General features: G+C 47.6%; 1 protein-coding gene across 20 annotated transcripts in view; it reads left to right on the forward strand.

Annotated features, from left to right (window-relative positions):
• CADPS (calcium dependent secretion activator) overlaps window positions 1-16,686 on the forward strand; it is a 598,625-nt gene that overhangs the window by 414,643 nt on the left and 167,296 nt on the right. For all 20 annotated transcript variants that reach the window (XM_066352056.1, XM_066352057.1, XM_066352051.1 and 17 more), the window contains exons 10-11: window positions 5,276-5,384; window positions 15,473-15,685. In XM_066352056.1, coding sequence (XP_066208153.1) covers window positions 5,276-5,384; window positions 15,473-15,685 — 322 coding nt within the window. The remainder of the gene's footprint in view (window positions 1-5,275; window positions 5,385-15,472; window positions 15,686-16,686) is intronic.

Below are 16,686 nucleotides of genomic sequence, written 5' to 3' on the forward strand. Positions count from 1 at the left end.
CCTCATCCATCTCACCTCTATCATCTTTTTGTTTTAGAATGTTTTCTTGACCCTGGCCAGGTAGATCAGTTGATTAGAGTGTGGTCTCAACATGCCAAGAAGGTGGGTTTGATCCCTGGTCAGGGCACATACAAGACTCAACCACTGATGGCATGATGGCATGAATAAGTGAATCAACAGATCTGTGTGTGTGTGTGTGTGTGTGTGTGTGTGTGTGTTTTCCTTCCTCTCTCCTAAAAATCTATTTTAAAAATCTAATTATAAAATATTTTTCTTCTATGCCTAAAATTTTTCAAGTTAAAATCAGTTTCTGATTGGTCTTCTGCCAAAGTATTTCTGAGATATTTTCCCCTTTTAACACTGTACAAACTATAATATTCTGTGATTCTTTTAATAATGTTAATTGTTGCTTATATTCATGTGGTCTCTCAGAGTTACAAAGTGATCATCCATTGGCCTTCACAACCTTTCTGTTCTACAGAGAGAACAAGTCTTATCCCCCTTTTACATTAGAGCAGACTGAGGTTGAATGACTTGCTCACAGCCCATGGCTTCCAGGCAGCCAGTATGAAACCTAACACCAGTCTGTAAAGTTAAGTGAACTGTCTGGGGTCACATACTTAGAAAATAACGAATCTAAGAATCAAATCCAGGTCTGCATGGCTCCAAAACTTAGTCTTTCTCTACTCCACCAAGTGGCCTTCGTGTCAGTGTCACTCAAGAGTCTGTGATTCTTTGTACACAAACACATCACAATAAAAATGGTCCTTGATCCCAGGAGCTGTGTGCTTCGCACCATATAAATTTTATCCATCTTCAGATATTGGCTCAGTTAATCAATGTTTCCTCAGGAAAACCTTTCCTGACCACCCAAATAGACCAAATCCCCAAGCTCTTATAGTGCCACAGAGTTCTCTTAATACTTGTCACCACTAGAGTTACACATTTCTGAGATAACAAAATTAATGTCTGCCTTCCTGCAGGACATGAGAGCAGGAACCCTATCCAATTTTGTACATCTTCATATTCTCAGCACACACCCAACATACTATATAAGTATTTGCTGAATGAATGAATGAATGAATGAATGAATGAATGAATCTGCCATAAAACAGAAAGAAGTCTTTTTAAAATGTACATGTGTGACCTTTGGACAAGGGCTAGTGACCAGATGTCAGTAGAAATGACAGCTGAATCATTCTCAAAGAAGTCTAGTAAAAGCAAGAAAAGGGAATTCAGACAAAATATATTTCGCCAGTTGTATGTTCAAGTAGGTTAGTCTCCATGGGTGCTTGGAAGAAGAGGAGGGAGAGTCAAAGATAAGAAACGACTGACCCTCTTATCTTATAACTGGACTCTAGGTGCTAAATGTAATTGAAACTCAGGCAAACAAAGATAGTTCCTATGTGTTAAGATGTGGTTCTTAAATTTTAGTGTGCATTAAGAAACATTTGAGACACTTATGAACACTAGAGTTTCCTGAGCTCCACCCAGACCCAAGATTGTTTCAGTTGGTCTGACTTAAAGAAGCTGAGTATTTATGAGCTACCCCCACTAGATCCACACACGCTAAGGAATGTGGCCTCACTGGACTCTTTACAGAACACTATCGCAAACCATTTCTTAGTTTAAATAAGTGGTTGGAAATGAGCTAAGGGTTTCCCTGTGTATCTGAGGTTCAGTCACCTTTGAAACAACAGCTAGGAGGTTGTATCCTCAGAAGTCCCGACAGCCAATACCATAATTCCATGAAAAAGTGCATAGCAGCTGAAAATCCCAAAGATGTGAAAATTGTAGTCCTTTCCTGCCTTCCCTCCAGAGTGCATTTTCAGATGCCTGCTGGTGATCTGAGATCGCTAGATCTTTATGTTTTCTCTTGTTCTCATCCAAGTTCTCAGGCTGGGGTGGCGGACTCTCTGACTTGTAACATGTGGTCCAGGCTTCTCTATGTTGTTATCTCAACAGTGCTCACTATATCATTAATTTTTCTCAAAGCACAGTTTAAGTAGAATCCTACCATGACAAAAATACACGTGCATTTCATTAAAAATAGCTTTCATTTAATGATGTCTTGTAGATGCTTTAAAAAAAAAATCAAGAAGCTGCCAAACCTCTGCTATTCTGTCACCCTTAAGCTCTCTAGAAAAACTGAGGTTCCCCCAAAATTCGAAATAAGTAGAAATATTGAAAGAGAAATCATTCCTTCCCCTTTCTTTATCTCCTAAAGTTGCCAAATCCCAAATTAAAATGGTCCTAATCACCAGCTCAAGTTTATTTCAGTCCAGATTTTGTCAGGAACAACTTCAACAATATTATCAGAAGAGGGCAGTAGCGTACAGTGTTCCAAGAAGCAAGCTTCTGAAACAAGAGGAAAAAAATCAAGAGTCCAGAGCTGTAGTAATAGTAAATGCGTGATCTTGAAATACAGTATCACCTTTCTGCTGTGATTTTTTTCTGATCTCAAGGGAGTGTCTGCAACTCTCTATTTGTTTGGCTAATCATCACATTAGCAAACGGTATCATCTCATGTTGCCAGAGATAGGTAAAAATCACAGTCCAGCCTTTCCAACTGTGTCTGTAATTACAATTATGTCACTGGGGATCAGTTATCTATAGCAGTGGTCCCCAACCTTTTTTGGGCCACGGACTGGTTTAATGTCAGAAAATATTTTCACAGACTGGCCTTTAGGGTGGGACAGATAAATGTATCATGTGACTGAGACAAGCGTCAAGAGTGAGTCTTAGACGAATGTAACAGAGGGAATCTGGTCATTTTTAAAAAAGAAAACATCATTCAGACTTAAATATAAATAAAATGGAAATAATGTAAGTTATTTATTCCTTCTCTGCGGCGCAGTACCAAATGGCCAGTAATGGGTTAAAAGAACACGGCTCTGTGCTTGGAGTAATATATGTACATTTGTGAGAAAAAAAAATACCTCCTTATTTGATTATACATGCTCAAAATTTTAGAAACAATTAGACTCGGTTAGTGAATACCCACTGTATGGTGAATTTGCTTATGGAAAGGGGAATGAAGCCAAGATGAAGGACTCCCTAGAGCAGCCTTCTAAAGGTTTATCACCTAGTGGGCAAGCACACCACTCAGGGCTCTGTTAGAGCTCTACATTCGAATGCTAGTGCCGAACGCCAGGAAACCACTCATATAAGTGTATGTATTGAGTGTTTTCTGCGTGAGGATCACACGCTGTGTAAAGCCCTTTGCTGCTCAGTCAATCCTCTAGCACCAATAAGACCAGGAAAAGTACAGATGAAGGTTCTGAGAGCATATAGGTAACAACTCTCAAAGCTGGGATGGGGCGCAGACCTGTGTGACCACCAAGTTTGCATCTTAAACCTCATTTTAAAAAGAAGAGATGCTGTTGGCTGTTCTGCTTATTACAAAGTGCGATATATGTCCTCTGATGGAAACACTCTTAGTGATCTCTTTCCCTTGAAGCCCGTCAGGCTCTCCAGTATAAGGAACAGGTTCTGCAAACTAGACGCATTGTAGAGAAACAATGCCGTGCAGAAGGGTTTCAGCAGTGACCAACAGAGGGCAGCAACAGACAAACCGACCAGAACAACGTTCTCTGGTGGTTTATCTCCCTTGCTCTCTCCACTGGGGCCTTCAGACCTCCTGTGCAGGAGATGTGTGCAGAGGTTGAGAATGCCCATTTCTTATCGCCAGTTAAAAATTAAAATGCTCTAAAAAGACAACCTTTGCCATGGAGAAGGAGGCTAAGACTGTCCCCAGCAGGGATCAACGTTCACTTAGAAAATGTCTCTTTTAATACAGGGAACTAAGAGAGGAGGTATATGGCCTTCGCCAAGACAGTTGACATTCATGGATGGTGAATATGCCTATGAGCTTTTAGTCCAAAACTGGAAGGCTGCTCGCTCCCCTAGTCTCCTCACAGAGGAGCTAGAGCAGAAATGCTAAGTGTCCACGCTGGGTCTGGATGTACTGTGGCCACAGGTCCTGAAGGCCAGCCTGCAGCCCAGAGCGCCACCCAGAACTGGCATGCCTGCCTGTGTTGTTGAAGGCTGCGCCAGGGACAGCAGCTCTGCTGTTGGGGTGAGGACGGTTCCACCATGACTAGCACCTAGCAGTCCAGGCAGCAGCTCTGCTGTTGGGGAGAGGACGGTTCCACCATGACTAGCACCTAGCAGTCCAGGCAGCAGCTCTGCTGTTGGGGAGAGGACGGTTCCACCATGACTAGCACCTAGCAGTCCAGGCAGCGGCTCTGCTGTTGGGGTGAGGACGGTTCCACCATGACTGGCACCTAGCAGTCCAGGCAGCAGCTCTGCTGTTGGGGTGAGGACGGTTCCACCATGACTAGCACCTAGCAGTCCAGGCAGCAGCTCTGCTGTTGGGGAGAGGACGGTTCCACCATGACTGGCACCTAGCACTCCAGGCAGCAGCTCTGCTGTTGGGGTGAGGACGGTTCCACCATGACTGGCACCTAGCAGTCCAGGCAGCAGCTCTGCTGTTGGGGTGAGGACGGTTCCACCATGACTAGCACCTAGCAGTCCAGGCAGCGGCTCTGCTGTTGGGGAGAGGACGGTTCCACCATGACTGGCACCTAGCAGTCCAGGACTCATTGCATATGACAGTGTGCTATTCCTGCATTTGTCTGAGACGAAGACTTTTCAAAGGAACGGGAAAGCACTCCTTCACTGAAAAGAGGACAAGGTGGGGATGAATTGTACAGCTTGATGCAGAGAATTGGCCTGCAGAAAAGGAAATGCTAAAAAACAATATTTAAAAGCTGGGAAATAAATAAACAAAATTGTAGTCCCTAACTTCTGACTAAAAGGCCTGTGTTATGTCTGAGCTTAGCAGTCTCAGCTTGGGCCACACAGTCAATTGCCACTCTTCAGCGAGGATTGACCTACACAAATTACAATTTCATATGGCTCATCCCAATTAAAATAACAGCAATAATGATCATAGCAAACTATTATCAAGCAGTTACTAAGCATCAGAAAATGAGTATAAGTGCATTCCACATGTGGACTCATTTGGTGCTCAAACTGAGTGAGTGAGAAGGTAGATTCTCAGATTATACACAGGATATAGATGAAGTAACACAGGGCCAGAGAGGCTAAATCATTTGTTCCATGTCACACAGCCAGGAGGTAACAAAACTCAGTTTGAACCCAGCTCCTGGGCACAGGCCCTCAGGGGAAAGGATGTGCTTAAGAGTGAGGGTTTCTTCTGGGGAGATGGGCTCTAGGGACCAGAACTCACCACCTGTGCCTTCCTTCCCAGGTCAGTCAGTACACCTTCGCCATGTGCAGTTACCGGGAGAAGAAAGCAGAGCCTCAGGAACTCCTGCAACTGGACGGCTACACTGTGGATTACACGGACCCTCAGCCAGGTACCCACCCGCCATGAGCCACAGAGCTCTCCCTCCCCAGATCGACGGCCAGCTAATAACTGGGAGGCATTACTCCAGGCTAGGCTTTAACTAAGCTGTGTTCCCAGGGTTCCCCAGTGGTCAGAACAGCCACAACCCCTACCTCATCTTAGTTGAGTCAATGATACCCCAACCAAGAACTTTGATTTTATCAGGGAATCCATGTAAAAGCAAAAAGACCCATGTAAAAACATGAAATATTTTTTTACATAGCTGTGCTCATATCATATATGTGCTCCACCCTAGAATGCCAAAAGAAACTCCTGAAAAGTAAGTCCTACATGAACACCAAAGACTCTGTGTGTGTGTGTGTTGTGGTTTTACACAAGTGATACATGCTAATATATTGTGCCTGTGTCCAAGTGTGCCTGTCCTGTGCCTCCATGTCTGCTATCTACAATTCAAGGTTAGGTTAGCTGATGGCATTTGGAGAGACAGCCATCCCTAAATGTCTCTTTTACTAAGAAGACACCAAGCCACAAGCACAGACACCCGAGCTCCGACGCCTGTGTAACTACGAGAACCACACAAATGGTAGTATTTCTCATAAGTTCTACATCCTGCCCTCACACCTTCTCCCCCCTCCCATTTTATCTTCTTCCCAGAAAAAAATGAATAGAAATCAGCCTCAAAGAACCTTCAAAATGAGGGGTGTGTGTGAAATCATTTCAGCATATTAATGAACAACAAGCACCAACAGCCCTCTCCCAGAGAAGTTTATTTTTATGCCAAATCTGCACAAGGGAAGCATTTCCAACCATACTGCATTATTTGGCCCAAAACCTTTTTTTCTACTTCCATATTGCTCTTCCACATGCAACAAAATACACATAAAAGAAAAACAGAGTTTGAGAAAAGATGCGGAGTTAACCTGAGGGTGTGGCAAGGAAAGCAGCAGGCCCGGCCCACTGAGGGGCATTAGCACCTTCCAGATCCCAGCCCCACTGCCTCGGACCGCCCCATGCCTGAGGAGTAATTAGCATCCTGCCAGAGTGTGATACAGAGCTGACCACGAAAGCCGGGAATGAAAGGCTCTGGCTGGAAACCCTTCAGAACAAATAGAACCTATGAGTTTGAAACAATTTCATGCAGCATCTCATTGAAAGAATGTGGCTGCAGCATTAGGAAGCCAACCCTCAGGGTCTTCTGTGATGGTTTGCCATCTCCTCAAGCCACTGAGTTTCCTTCAGAGAAAGGGACTCCATCTTTCCAAAGACCTGCAGGTTCAAGTGGGAGGCTAAAGGGCCGGTGTGCGAGGGAAAACAATCACATTGTCTGATGGTAAATCCATTAAACCCAGTCCCCAACTCCTCTCCTCTGCATGATTGCACTTCGCCCTCAATGCCTTCCTACCCAGAAAGCAGACAGGAACCAAGATATCCTCCTGTTCTGCCAGGGAGGAAATTAAGCTGGGACTCAGGGTCCAGCCATGCCACCCTTTGGCACTGGCAGTAAGCTATAATTGTTTTATCACATGAAAGTGGAGAGGGGAGAAAGCTGTTCTATCTATAAGCAGAAGGAATGTGCACATATATTATAAAAGCTTCTCTTCTCTTTTTTTATCACATTGATCCCATGGGATATAATTTATAAATTTCTTCACCAAAGACATAAGTGAAAAGTAAGTTGATTATGTTCTTGAGAATAATAAGCAGCTTCTTTTCTTTCTGTGTGCCAACTCCTATTTGTTTTCCAAGTAACGTTTGATTGGCAATGAGATTTAAATACTCAGATTTAAATACTCCCAATCGTGGGCCCTGGCCGGTTGGCTCAGTGGTAGAGCGTCGGCCTGGCGTGCAGAAGTCCCGGGTTCGATTCCTGGACAGGGCACACAGAGGCGCCCATTTGCTTCTCCACTCCTCCCCCTCTCCTTCCTCTCTCTCTCTTCCCCTCCCACAGCCAAGGCTCCATTGGAGCAAAAGATGGCCTGGGCGCTGGGGATGGCTCCTTGGCCTCTGCCCCAGGCGCTAGAGTGGCTCTGGTCACAACAGAGCGACACCCCGGAGGGGCAGAGCATCGCCCCCTGGTGGGCGTGCCGGGTGGATCCCGGTTGAGCGCATGCGGGAGTCTGTCTGACTGCCTCCCCGTTTCCAGCTTCAGAAAAATACAAAAAATAAATAAATAAATAAATAAATACTCCCAATTGTCATAAAAAAAAGTCTAACTCAGAATTTTTCCAAATTGCTTATTAAAAATAGAAATTCCGCCCTGGCCGTTTGGCTTAGCGGTAGAGCGTCGGCCTAGCGTGCGGAGGACCGGGGTTCGATTCCCGGCCAGGGCACACAGGAGAAGCTCCCATTTGCTTCTCCACCCCTCCGCCGTGCTTTCACCTCTGTCTCTCTCTTCCCCACCCGCAGCCAAGGCTCCATTGGAGCAAGGATGGCCCGGGCGCTGGGGATGGCTCCTTGGCCTCTGCCCCAGGCGCTAGAGTGGCTCTGGTCGCAACATGGCGACGCCCAGGATGGGCAGAGCATCGCCCCCTGGTGGGCAGAGCGTTGCCCCTGGTGGGCGTGCCGGGTGGATCCCGATCGGGCTCATGCGGGAGTCTGTCTGACTGTCTCTCCCTGTTTCCAGCTTCAGAAAAATGAAAAGAAAAAAAAAAAGAAATTCCTAGGCCCCTAACCTACCATATGAACCAGAGTCAGAGGGCAGAATCCTCCTATTTCAATAAGCCCCAGAGGGTATTCTAATGCACAGTACATTCTGCCACCTAGAGAGGGTGGAGTGCAATGTAGCCAATGTCTCAGAGAAGTGAAAAGTCTTCCCAGCCTCCCCCAAGGGTGAGTGTGGAAAAGGAGAAACCCTCTGGGTCTCTCTGTCCCCCCCCTTGGCTTTATCCAGGTTGTCAATGGCAGAGGAGTTTATGAGGTAGGTAGCCTTGTCACTGTGCATGTCCTTCCTTTGTCCCAGCCTGGGACCCAGTGACTGCCCAGACACAAGCATTAGCACTAAACTAACTTAACCTATTTAGAGTCCTTCAAATACAAATTTGGAGACTTGGTAAATAACTGATGTAAGTTTTGCATACAAGCTACTCATAGTAGGCTAAAGAGGGCAGGGCTCCGCTTTACTCTTCCCTGGGTGTGGTTCGAACAACACGTGGCAGTCTCTCAATTCCTGTTAGAATAAGTGATGACGTTTTCAAAGAAAGGGATATTCATTTGAAATAATTCAGTGGCCCAGTTTAAATGACTAAATTGAATCCTCAACAACTTTACCATTATGAATGGGTTACGTCCACGTGCCTTATTGGGCGGTCTCTCCCTAAGGAGCGGGCTAGCCTTCCTTGCCTGGTCTGCCTCCGTTTATCCCCAGACCTGTGCTCTTCTTCCTGACAAGACGGATCCTGTAGGGGTGTCCAGTGGAGAGCCATGCGCTGTCACACACTGCAGGTTCAGTCTCAGGACTTGCTGTGTCCTCTGAGGAGAGCCATGCGCTGTCACACACTGCAGGTTCAGTCTCAGGACTTGCTGTGTCCTCTGAGGAGAGCCATGCGCTGTCACACACTGCAGGTTCAGTATCAGGACTTGCTGTGTCCTCTGAGGAGAGCCATGCGCTGTCACACACTGCAGGTTCAGTGTCAGGACTTGCTGTGTCCTCTGAGGAGAGCCATGCGCTGTCACACACTGCAGGTTCAGTGTCAGGACTTGCTGCGTGGTCTGAGGAGAGCCACGCGCTGTCACACACTGCAGGTTCAGTCTCAGGACTTGCTGCGTGGTCTGAGGAGAGCCACGCGCTGTCACACACTGCAGGTTCAGTGTCAGGACTTGCTGTGTCCTCTGAGGAGAGCCATGCGCTGTCACACACTGCAGGTTTAGTCTCAGGACTTGCTGCGTGGTCTGAGGAGAGCCACGCGCTGTCACACACTGCAGGTTCAGTGTCAGGACTTGCTGTGTCCTCTGAGGAGAGCCATGCGCTGTCACACACTGCAGGTTCAGTCTCAGGACTTGCTGTGTCCTCTGAGGAGAGCCATGCGCTGTCACACACTGCAGGTTCAGTGTCAGGACTTGCTCAGTGGTCTGAGGAGAGCCACGTGCTGTCACACACTGCAGGTTCAGTCTCAGGAATTGCTGTGTGGTCTGAGGAGAGCCACGCACTGTCACACACTGCAGGTTCAGTCTCAGGACTTGCTGTGTCCTCTGAGGAGAGCCATGCGCTGTCACACACTGCAGGTTCAGTCTCAGGACTTGCTGTGTCCTCTGAGGAGAGCCATGCGCTGTCACACACTGCAGGTTCAGTCTCAGGACTTGCTGTGTCCTCTGAGGAGAGCCATGCGCTGTCACACACTGCAGGTTCAGTCTCAGGAATTGCTGCGTGGTCTGAGGAGAGCCACGCGCTGTCACACACTGCAGGTTCAGTCTCAGGACTTGCTGTGTCCTCTGAGGAGAGCCATGCGCTGTCACACACTGCAGGTTCAGTGTCAGGACTTGCTATGTCCTCTGAGGAGAGCCATGCGCTGTCACACACTGCAGGTTCAGTGTCAGGACTTGCTGCGTGGTCTGAGGAGAGCCACGCGCTGTCACACACTGCAGGTTCAGTCTCAGGACTTGCTGCATGGTCTGAGGAGAGCCACGCGCTGTCACACACTGCAGGTTCAGTCTCAGGAATTGCTGCGTGGTCTGAGGAGAGCCACGCGCTGTCACACACTGCAGGTTCAGTCTCAGGACTTGCTGCGTGGTCTGAGGAGAGCCACGCGCTGTCACACACTGCAGGTTCAGTGTCAGGACTTGCTGTGTCCTCTGAGGAGAGCCATGCGCTGTCACACACTGCAGGTTTAGTCTCAGGACTTGCTGCGTGGTCTGAGGAGAGCCACGCGCTGTCACACACTGCAGGTTCAGTGTCAGGACTTGCTGTGTCCTCTGAGGAGAGCCATGCGCTGTCACACACTGCAGGTTCAGTGTCAGGACTTGCTCAGTGGTCTGAGGAGAGCCACGCGCTGTCACACACTGCAGGTTCAGTCTCAGGAATTGCTGTGTGGTCTGAGGAGAGCCACGCGCTGTCACACACTGCAGGTTCAGTGTCAGGACTTGCTGTGCCCTCTGAGGAGAGCCATGCGCTGTCACACACTGCAGGTTCAGTCTCAGGACTTGCTGTGTCCTCTGAGGAGAGCCATGCGCTGTCACACACTGCAGGTTCAGTCTCAGGACTTGCTGCGTGGTCTGAGGAGAGCCATGCGCTGTCACACACTGCAGGTTCAGTCTCAGGACTTGCTGTGTCCTCTGAGGAGAGCCATGCGCTGTCACACACTGAAGGTTCAGTCTCAGGAATTGCTGTGTCCTCTGAGGAGAGCCACGCGCTGTCACACACTGCAGGTTCAGTCTCAGGAATTGCTGTGTCCTCTGAGGAGAGCCATGCGCTGTCACACACTGCAGGTTCAGTCTCCGGACTTGCTGCGTGGTCTGAGGAGAGCCATGCGCTGTCACACTCTGCAGGTCCAGTCTCAGGAATTGCTGTGTCCTCTGAGGAGAGCCATGCGCTGTCACACACTGCAGGTTCAGCGTCAGGACTTGCTGCGTGGTCTGAGGAGAGCCATGCGCTGTCACACACTGCAGGTTCAGTGTCAGGACTTGCTCAGTGGTCTGAGGAGAGCCATGCGCTGTCACACACTGCAGGTTCAGTGTCAGGACTTGCTCAGTGGTCTGAGGAGAGCCATGCGCTGTCACACACTGCAGGTTCAGTCTCAGGACTTGCTGTGTCCTCTGAGGAGAGCCATGCGCTGTCACACACTGCAGGTTCAGTCTCAGGACTTGCTCAGTGGTCTGAGGAGAGCCACGCGCTGTCACACACTGCAGGTTCAGTGTCAGGACTTGCTGTGTCCTCTGAGGAGAGCCATGCGCTGTCACACACTGTAGGTTCAGTGTCAGGACTTGCTGTGTCCTCTGAGGAGAGCCATGCGCTGTCACACACTGCAGGTCCAGTCTCAGGACTTGCTCAGTGGTCTGAGGAGAGCCATGCGCTGTCACACACTGCAGGTTCAGTGTCAGGACTTGCTGTGTCCTCTGAGGAGAGCCATGCGCTGTCACACACTGAAGGTTCAGTCTCAGGAATTGCTGTGTCCTCTGAGGAGAGCCACGCGCTGTCACACACTGCAGGTTCAGTCTCAGGAATTGCTGTGTCCTCTGAGGAGAGCCATGCGCTGTCACACACTGCAGGTTCAGTCTCCGGACTTGCTGCGTGGTCTGAGGAGAGCCATGCGCTGTCACACTCTGCAGGTCCAGTCTCAGGAATTGCTGTGTCCTCTGAGGAGAGCCATGCGCTGTCACACACTGCAGGTTCAGTCTCAGGACTTCCTGCGTGGTCTGAGGAGAGCCACGCGCTGTCACACACTGCAGGTTCAGTCTCAGGAATTGCTGTGTCCTCTGAGGAGAGCCACGCCCTGTCACACACTGCAGGTTCAGTCTCAGGACTTGCTGTGTCCTCTGAGGAGAGCCATGCGCTGTCACACACTGCAGGTTCAGTGTCAGGAATTGCTGTGTCCTCTGAGGAGAGCCACGCGCTGTCACACACTGCAGGTTCAGTCTCAGGAATTGCTGCGTGGTCTGAGGAGAGCCATGCGCTGTCACACACTGCAGGTTCAGTCTCAGGAATTGCTGTGTGGTCTGAGACCGCGCCTCGAAGCACATGCCAGCGTGCCTTTGCTTTCTTCTCCCTCGGGTTTCTGTCTCCCAGGGCTCTGCCCTCCCCTTGCTCTTTCTCCTGTATGTGTCCTTGTCTCCCTTGCTTTCTGGAAAAGCTCTGCTGCTCTCCGCTGCTGTCACTGTCGTTGCTTCTGCTGCTTTAGAGGGCCCCTTTTCCGGCTGCCCCCGTCAGCCCTCTGCGGTTGTTACTAACTGACCCTCACAGGCCCACCATGTGTCTGGCCCCAGGGCCCCAGCTGAGCAGCGAGCCACACAGTGGCTGCTGTCGTCAGCTTGGAAGTTAAGCAGCCAGGGTCAGACTCACCCTTGATGGTCCCAGCCCCACTGTGGTCGTGGGCTAGTTATTGACTTTTCTGTGACTCAATTTCCTCACTTACAAATGGGAATGATAGTAGTTATCTCAGAAGGCTGTTAGGAGGATTAAATAAAAGTCTGAATCTTTAGCATCTTTCTCTCTTTACCTCTCCACTTTGAGGCAACCCCATGAACTGACTTTCTGACAGTCACTGCAGGCCCTGGAGCAGCAGGGTGGCAAGTAGAGTCCTGCCAGTTGTGTCTAGCTGGCATTCGCTGACTGCAACAGAGTAGCTTATCTGTTGTCCTAGCTGGACAGCTTGATTGGTTAGAGCGTTGTCCCGGACTGCAGAGGTTGAGGGTCCGATCCCCGGTCAGGGCACATACAGGCATGAATTGCTGCTCCTATCTCTCTCTCTCCCTTCTGTTCTTTCTAAAGTCAATAAAAATAGATAAACGAATAAACAAACAAATAAATGTAACAAAAAAAGTAGCTCACCCTGGAGGTCATTATGGGCCTGAACGGCAGGTCGGTCCTCTTGCTTTTTGCTCTTTCTCGCTCACATCTCAGGGCTCTGTCATTCCTCAGAGCTCCTCTTCTTTCTTCTGCCCCTCCAGAATCTTCCTTCTTATCCTGCCATTCATTTGCTTCATCAGATTTTTCTCAGCTTGCTAACTGGACATCATCCTACCCAATGGACACACTTTAAAACCCTTTTAAAAATTAGGAAAAATATTTCCTCATAATTATAACCACCCAGAATCCTTAATTAAAATTACTGTACCACTAGACCTTGCATATAAAGAAGTACCACTTATTGTTTTAGAATCCCTAGAAATTCTAAGTGCAAAACTATGAGTGCATACCCACTCTCATGGAATAGACAGATACCTGAGTTAACAGTATCTACAAGACAGCAAAGTCTTCATGTCACCTTCTTCAATGCCAGATGTCAAGCATATTTGTGACTGGGCATTGATGGAAATTTGGGGTGGCTAATCACTCCAATTGTTCTGTCAATTTTAACTGATAATGGGGTGCAATGGTAATGAACTTGATGAAGATATGAAGCTTTATATCTGGTGAGAGGGTTCTCAGTAACCCCCAAATACCAGTTTTTGGAATATGTTAACAGACATGGTATAACTTTGGCCTGAGTTCAAAGAGAGGTTTCTACTTGCCTTTTTCTAAATTTTAACCTTGAGAACTATCCATGCATAAAGATGAGTCTATAGAGCATTCATTCATTCAAGAAGTATTTGTTGAGCCCCTACTATATGCCATACATTATGTTAGGTACCAGCAGTTAACAAAACAGACAAAACCTGTCCTTCTAAAGTAAAGTAAATTCTATAGTGTGTAAGATGATAAGAACTGTGGAGGAGACTGCAGCAAGGTGAGAGAGAGGAGTAATAAGGGTTAGAGGTCAGGGAAGGCTTGAAAAAGAATGAGACATTTGAACAAAGACATGAAGGAAGAGACAGTGTGAATCATACAGACATCTAGAACAAGACTGATCTAGGCACAGGATCAGCAAGTACAAAGGTCCTGAGGTGAGAACATACCCGGAGTGTTCAAGAAACTGTAAGAGGCTAGCGTGGCCACCATGAGTGCTTACATGTGCATGTGAGAGAGGGAGCAAGAAATGAGGGGAGGAGTAGCAGAGGATCAATTCACATGGGCCTCACAGGGCTTGTCAGGACCTGAACTTTCCTGAGTGAAGTGTGGTCACCAGCAGGTTTTGAGCAGAGCAGGACATGACCTGACTCTTGCACTGAAATGATGGCGCTGGCTGCCATGTTGAGACTTGACCACAGAGAGTGAGGATGAAGGCAGACAGATCAGATAGGAGGCTCTGAAGTAATCCAGACAAGAGGTGAGCATGACAAGGCTTGGGGTGGCAGCACTGGGGGTGGAAGATGGGACCAAGCTCAGGTATAATAACATCCTGAAGGTTAGGTGATGAGAATTCCACTAGAAGTGGGTAGTGAGAGAAAGTGAGAAGTCCAAAGCAAGGCTGTGGGCTTGAGCAACTAGAGGGTGAGCTCAGCTTTACCAAAGGGGAGAGGAGCTGGGGAGAAAGACAAGAAGTTCAGTGTTGGATACAATAAATGTGGGATGTCTATTAGATATCCATGTGGAGAAGTCAAGAAACCCATTAGATATTCAGACCTGCAATTCAAAGGGAGACAGCCAGGATGGAGATGGACATGTAGGGGTCACAAGCACATTCATGGTGTGTAAGAGTGGATGTTGTCAATGGCAGAAAGGTGTAGGTAAAGAAGAGAAGAGGTCCAGAAACAGAAGTCCAGGATGCTCCAACATTTAAAGGGCAGGAGGAGGAGGAGCCTCCAAAGAGGACTGAGGAGCGGCAGCCAGGGAAGGAGGAAGACATCACGGGACCTGGAGCCAACTGAGGAAAGCATTTCAAAGAGCTTAGACTGTCCAAGTTTGCAAATAAGTAGACGGATCAAATAACATGAGGACTTCGAACTGATCATTGGATTCAGCAATGTGGAAGTCACTGGGAACCTTGACAAGTTTTGGTGGGGCAGCTGCCTGATTGGAGAGTCTTTAAGGCAGAATAGAAGGAGAGAGACCCTTGGTACTCGGAGGGTGGTCCTCGTACACCATCTGTATGGTCTGGGAGCTTGTTTGAAAGGCGGACTCGCAGACTCTAGCCCAAACCTCCTGATCGGAAGCTGCCCAGGAGATGTGCATGTGCACTAACAACTGAGCAGCCCTGGCAGGGAGTCCGGCTTTGTAAAGAGAAGGAAGAGCTGGGGATCAGGAAATGTTTTTGTTGTTTGTTTTTAAACAATAAGAAAAATAATAGCATATTTATAGCAGATGTTTACCTATCCAGTGGACAGCCTACTTGACAGTTCTGTCCCCAGCAAGACAAAGACAGAGACAAGAGCCAGGCTCAAAACTGCCTCTTTGCCATCAGGACTCCATTCTGGCTGAGCGAGTGTCAGACTTCCCACTAGAGTTAGATAAACTGCTCCTCCCCTCTCTGGCTCAGGGGAAATCAGGAGGACTCCCCTTTCTCTGGACTCAGTCCTGCCAAGGGCATTGCAGCTCAACTTAGTAGTTTTTATTCACTTTTTGTCCAGGTTTGGAGGGAGGCCGAGCCTTCTTCAATGCAGTCAAAGAGGGAGACACCGTGATATTTGCGAGTGATGATGAGCAAGATCGCATCCTGTGGGTCCAAGCCATGTACCGGGCCACTGGGCAGTCACACAAGCCCGTGCCCCCGACCCAAGTCCAGAAGCTCAACGCCAAGGGAGGGAATGTGCCTCAGCTGGATGCCCCCATCTCCCAATTTTGTAAGTAAATATGACATTTGTTCAAAATAGTTCTGTAGAGTCAATCTTCCAAAGCTGAGTTAGAAAAACCTAGTTGCTTTAACAATAAAGATCCATAAAATCATGTAAATACAGCAGGAAAAGCTGGGACAAAAATGTTAGATGAAAAGAATTTTAAAGTGCAATACTTGACACTTTAAGGAATACACAAAGGGAAATATAGTTTCAGTGGATTTTTATCTCTTGGATATTCACAACCAAACATGCATTTGTTTGAGTCCTTCAAAAATAGATTATATATGTCCTTGTTTCATTTCTTCCTATTAAAATGAGGATTGACTTAAAAAAAAGATTCTGCAGCTTAGAACCATTTAAAAATAAATGATGACATTATCATATGCAGTGGAAAACAAATGAGTAAAAAGTGGGTACTTAAAATCCCACTCTGAGCTAAAATACCAGAACCCCAAAATGAATTCATCTCCTTAAATAGCCCTAGTTCATAATCCAGTTTCTTCTCTTACCTCTGCATGCATTTGAATTTTTTTCCTTATTGCCACGCCTCCTTGCTACCTAGGGTAGTTGAGTCTCCCAGCCCCTGTGATGCACAGGGTGTGAAGAAACCCCCCAATGCCCTGGAGACCTTTATTAAAACAGAGAAGATGGCAACACTGGAAACATAAAGCACAAAAAAGTAATTCATTTTAGTTACAAACACTAACCCTACATAGTGACTTTTGCCTTACCCTGATTATCAAGTCAATTAGAGATAGCTCAGAGACAAGTCATTTGTAGCAGTCCTCATTGTGATTCCTTACTTTAGCATGAAACCCACTCATTCCATCTAGTTCCTCCAGAAGCTGTCTAGATGATGAGGTAGAAAAGTGAGGTCCTTGATCTCAGGATACCTGTATCTCAGCGGGGGAGTCTAGAGAGCAAGCAAGTCAAAAAACAAATAGGATCATTTCAGATATTGAGAAATACCATGAAGAATGTTGTACATGGTGACTGAGGGAGGAGAG

This window comes from Saccopteryx leptura, chromosome 10 (assembly GCF_036850995.1).
Source record: "Saccopteryx leptura isolate mSacLep1 chromosome 10, mSacLep1_pri_phased_curated, whole genome shotgun sequence".
Classification (NCBI taxonomy): domain Eukaryota; kingdom Metazoa; phylum Chordata; class Mammalia; order Chiroptera; family Emballonuridae; genus Saccopteryx; species Saccopteryx leptura.